This window comes from Quercus robur, chromosome 11 (genome assembly GCF_932294415.1).
Source record: "Quercus robur chromosome 11, dhQueRobu3.1, whole genome shotgun sequence".
In the NCBI taxonomy this organism is placed as follows: Eukaryota; Viridiplantae; Streptophyta; class Magnoliopsida; order Fagales; family Fagaceae; genus Quercus; species Quercus robur.
The window spans coordinates 40,345,388-40,350,455 of record NC_065544.1 but is presented as its reverse complement, the minus strand read 5'-3'; the positions used below and the strand labels follow the sequence as shown (position 1 = coordinate 40,350,455).

Here is a 5,068-nt window from a genome sequence, read left to right as displayed (position 1 = left end):
ATTATAAATAAGAAAAAAGGAAAAATTGGAAGAGAAAAAAAATATTTTTCGTTTTCTAAGCTTTTGTGCTTATGGCAGTTATAAATAACGATAAAGTGCAACCACAAATGGAGTTAGTGTACTCTAATTCAAAGACTACATGATTATTGTAATTGTTGACATATGTATTTATAGATTATATTTTATTTAAATGAAAATTATTTTTATTTTGGACTTTCTTAAATATATATATGTATATTATCAAGTATGGGATCCAAAATAATAAGGTTATTTAAAAATTTTCAAATTATTTAGGATATTTCCAAAAAAAAATTAATTTTTTTGAAAATTTTGGGGGGGCCCCAAGTCCCCCTCGGTCATTAAGTGCCTACGCCACTGTCCATGCCCAACAACAATGGAGAGAGAGGGGAGAGGACTGAGCACTTTCTTATTGTTAATGTTGATTGTTTTTTTTTTTTTTAATTGATATTAGACTATTAGATTTTTGCACCTTATTAACTCCACAGCACAAAAACTTAAAAATTTACATTGTATATGCAGCGCAAAATTAGCGCACAATTAAAATTCAATTGAAAATCTAATTGGATTTTTTCTGAGTTTTGTCTATTAATATATATATATATATATATATATATAGATAGATAGATAGATAGATAAGTTGAAGGCCTTCTTACGCGTAAAAGTGGTTTGCAACATAACCCTATTTTTAACTAATTGTTATCATAAAATTTTGGGCCTTTTTAGAAAGGGGTGGGCCCTTTTCTTAATGGGGTCCTAGACCAAGGCTGAAGTGGCCTAAGCCTAGAGTCACTCTTGCTCTATTTTGATATCTTCGGAGACTTCTTTGCATTAATACTTCTTCAATTCATAGTCATCAAACAGTGCCTAATTTTTTTTTCTTCCACTTTTTATATATTTCGAGTATATTAGTACTATGAGATGGTAAATGTGGGTGTTAGTCCTTTTTTTTTTTTTTTTTTTTTATTGGCTAAAATACAAATTGCACTCTCTAAGTTTAACTGAAATTCATTTCAGTTCACTAACTTTACTTTCATTCAATTGAGTCATCTGAGGTTGAAATTTATTTATATTAGGCATTTTGTTCAATTTCATTAAAAATGGCCATTCAAAAAATATTTTTATCGCATTAAAAATTTTATAAAATTAATAATTTTTTATGGGAATTTATTTTCTAAAAATATTTTTTCATTAGTTATTTGCATACTTAAACAATTTTTTTTTTTTTTAATGAAATTGGACAAAAAACCTGAGTTGAAAAAATTCGAAACTTAGATAACTCAATTGAAAAGAAGTAAAGTTAAAGGATTTAAATGAATTTCAATTAAACTTAGAGGGCGTAATTTGAATTTTAGCTTCTTCTATTTTTAGTGACATGATTATTTTAAAAGATGGTGTAAATAGAATTTTTTACATCAATTTCAAATCCCAATTAAATTATGACTTCTTTTATTTAAATTTCTTAAAGGAATATCAAAAGAAAAAAACTCTTCTTATAAATACTCTTTAGAAGGAGACAATGATAATAAATTGTTATTAATAAAAAATTTCTTTTGAGATATTTGCTCTATCTTTTTCCTTGATAGTCTTGTGTTCTTGTTGAACTTATGTCTTTTTTTTTTTTTTTAAAGTGTATGTGTTACAAATTCTACTTCTACATACCAACGCTGCATAATAACCTGTTGTTTCGACTTGTAAAGGTAATCAAGAATCACCTAAATTTCTACCTAAGGAGGTTTATCTACTTCTTTATTCAAATTAAAAGGTTCTTATTTAATTTTAGATTATGAATTTGCTTTCTATTGCAATGGTTTCCCATGGTTGCAACCCGAAAAAGATACTGCCAAAAAAATAAATAAATAAAAATCTATTATAGAGGTCACAAAAACAAAACCTTTATAATAGATACGAACCATAATGCAAATCATGCAGCTTTTATTTTGACTTTTTGCAGTGATATTGGCCACTACAAAAGGCCTATTTCCTATTGCATTTCTGCATGAAATACGTGTCCGAAAGAGCCAAAGATTGAGAGAGATGAGATGCAAGAGAAGGAGAGTTGAGATATGTTCAGATGAAGAAAAGTAAAAGGTGCATGTATTCATGTATGATGGGAAAGCTCATTAAGCCTCCGTTTGGGAGATTATAAAGAAATGGAATGGAATGATCAGAAAAGAATGAAATGTATTTAAGCAATGGAAGTAAATGGAATTAAATTAAGTATTCTTGTTTGAACATTTTAAATTAAATAAATTCATGGAAAGAAATGGAAGGTAAGTAATCCTGTTTTTGAGTAATATAGAAGAAAATAAATGAAATCATTTTATGATAATATTACTATTAGACCTCTATTTTAAAATAGAAGACTATATATATATTGGAAGTTTTAGTAAAAAAAAATCACTAAATCTAACCTTCTTTGTCATGTTTTCTTGGTTAATATATACTTAATAAGAGAGAATAAAATGTGTTAACGTGTAATAGACTGTGGGCTTCAAGCCCAACACACATACTTGTACTGCACATTATAGGCTTTAAGCTCACCTTATTTACTTGTATAGCACACATACTTGTACTGCACACTATGATATGTACTGCACAATATGCCTCTTATATAAAGGCACTCATGTATATTTTATATTTTATTACTGTAAAATACAATACTATTCATTCAATATTTCTAACATGAAATCAGAGGAGGATGAATATTTCTAGAGGGATGATGTCATATATATTTAGCTATTTAACCGTCATCATCACATCACCCGGTTGAATTATATCCTTCACCACAAATAACACGCTGAATATGATATCAATATATTTCACTTTTTAATTTTTTATACCTCTTTTTCTATTTCAATCAATATCATTCAATTCAAAGTGCATTTCTGTCTTGATTCCCAGCATACAGAGGTCGAAATAAGAAAAAAAAAAGATCATACCAGTTGTTGACTCCTTTTTGGTTGAGGGAAAATTTCTTCTCTATCTCTACCAGCCCAATATTGGAGCTCCCTTTCCCAATTCTTAGTTTTGACATTTGAGAGAGTGATTTCATATTGTTAAGAAGTCTAAGGACACTTTATTATACTGCTATACACCTTTTAGGGATTTGCCTAAATAAACTTGGTTATTGCATAAGTAATGTCATTGAAGATGTTACTTAATTTGCTTGTAAATCTCTTGATCGATATGGTACTTGCCCTTTTTTAGGGGTTGGGGAATTGAAGGATGGGATAGTGATTCTCACATACTTGTTTTTTTGTACATTGTCTCCATTGCACTTTTCACATTTTAAACATAGAAAATGTTAATAAATGTGGATATCTAGTGTGAACTTATAGATTTTGCATGTACATAGTGTATATCAATGAGTGTTCGAGAACATTTTCCTTTAAGGACATAATCATGTATCAAACTATCAATGTGTTAAAACAAATATAGAAAATTATTTTTATTATTAAAAAGAAAAAAGGAGAAGAAGAATGTTCCATTTGTTTCAATGGAAAACCTTGCGCTTGGTGTTTTTTTTTTTGGTCAACTAAAAAAATATTGCTTATTCTTCGAGAGTGTTTTCTAGGATTTTTTTTTTATTTTTGCAAAACAACACTATCTTATAGCAAGCTAAATAAGGGAAATTAGGAGATTTTTTTTTCCAGTCAATTAATGTTGCTACAAAACATAGGCAAATGAGATATTTATAGAAAATAATTTTTGAAAATTGACTCATTTTTTATAAAATACAACTCATCTTTTTCAAAATTTTGTAGTCAAGAGATGGAAAATACAATTTAAAAGCTCTATAACAAAAAAGTTCCGTTTTTAGTAATTAGCCAATGCATTATACACCTCTCTCTCTCTCTCTCTCTCTCCATCTATCCCATTATAAATACCCATTTAAATCACGCTATCAATATCATTGCTAACATCTTATTTCGCAAGCTCTTTCTTTGTGTGCACCCTCTTAATTATTTCACTCTCTATTATCTTTCACAAGTTGCAAATCATACCATGGGTTTCACAATTACGCAAGGACTCATGCTAGTGCTGCTGATTGCTTCCACAATGGCAGTTAGCATAGCCAGGCCATTTGGGAATTCCATTAATACACAAACCTCCAACAAGATCATTGTGGGTGACACGCACCACTGGAATTATGGCTTTAACTACATCGAATGGGCAACAAAACATGGCCCTTTCTACTTAAATGACACTCTAGGTGAGCTTAATTACTTTGCTATTGCTACTTGTTACATATTGCCATGCATAGTTCAGGTTGTAAAATATATTGACCAAAATCATATTTTTAAACCGCTTGTGTTTTTATGACAAGTTATAAAGTTCAATATGATATCAAAATATATAGTCAATTCTAACTTCGAACTTTGTTTTCAATTTATTTATTCATAGGTTATCAATTTTGATCGTTATGGAACATGAAAAATATGTGCATTTTTTGTTTTGTTTTGCTGAATGCAAATATGCATGAAAAATAACTGTTCATATGATGTTGATTGCAGTTTTCAAATATGATCCACCAACTCCAAAAACATTTCCTCACAGTGTTTACTTGCTACCAAACCAGGAGAGCTTCATTAAATGTGACCTGAAAAATGCCAAGATGCAGGGAAATACAAAACAAGGAGCTGGGAACGGCTTTGAGTTTGTGCTGAAAGAGTCGCAGCCTCACTACTTTGCTTGCGGTGAGCACGATGGCATTCATTGCCTGAATGGAACAATGAAGTTTTCTGTGACGCCAATAGACCGGACCTATAGATAATTACTGGTACAACGTGTGTGCCGTGGGAAACGTTATTTGCTACTCTCTTTTTACGTTTTGTTGTGTTGTAGCAAATAATGAGTGTTTTCGTCGTCTTCTTTTTTATTAAATAAAAGACTATTTGTAATTTTGAACAAATAGTAATTGATTGATTGCTCATTTTACAGTTTATGAGTCACATTCTAAATCAGATGATTTGCTATGATTTATGTATTTTCATTCCCCGTCCTTACGGTTACAAACAATATATGTTATGAGTTCTGAATAATTGAG

At 29.7% G+C, this 5,068-nt stretch overlaps 1 protein-coding gene across 1 annotated transcript; it reads left to right on the top strand.

Moving 5' to 3' along the window:
• Positions 1–4,080: 4,080 nt before the first annotated feature.
• On the top strand, positions 4,081–4,829 carry LOC126705033 (uncharacterized). The gene is made up of 2 exons (XM_050403994.1): positions 4,081–4,234; positions 4,536–4,829. The coding sequence occupies exons 1-2, from the start codon at positions 4,081–4,083 to the stop codon at positions 4,793–4,795; spliced, it is 414 nt and encodes a 137-aa protein (XP_050259951.1). The 3' UTR covers positions 4,796–4,829.
• Positions 4,830–5,068: the final 239 nt, after the last annotated feature.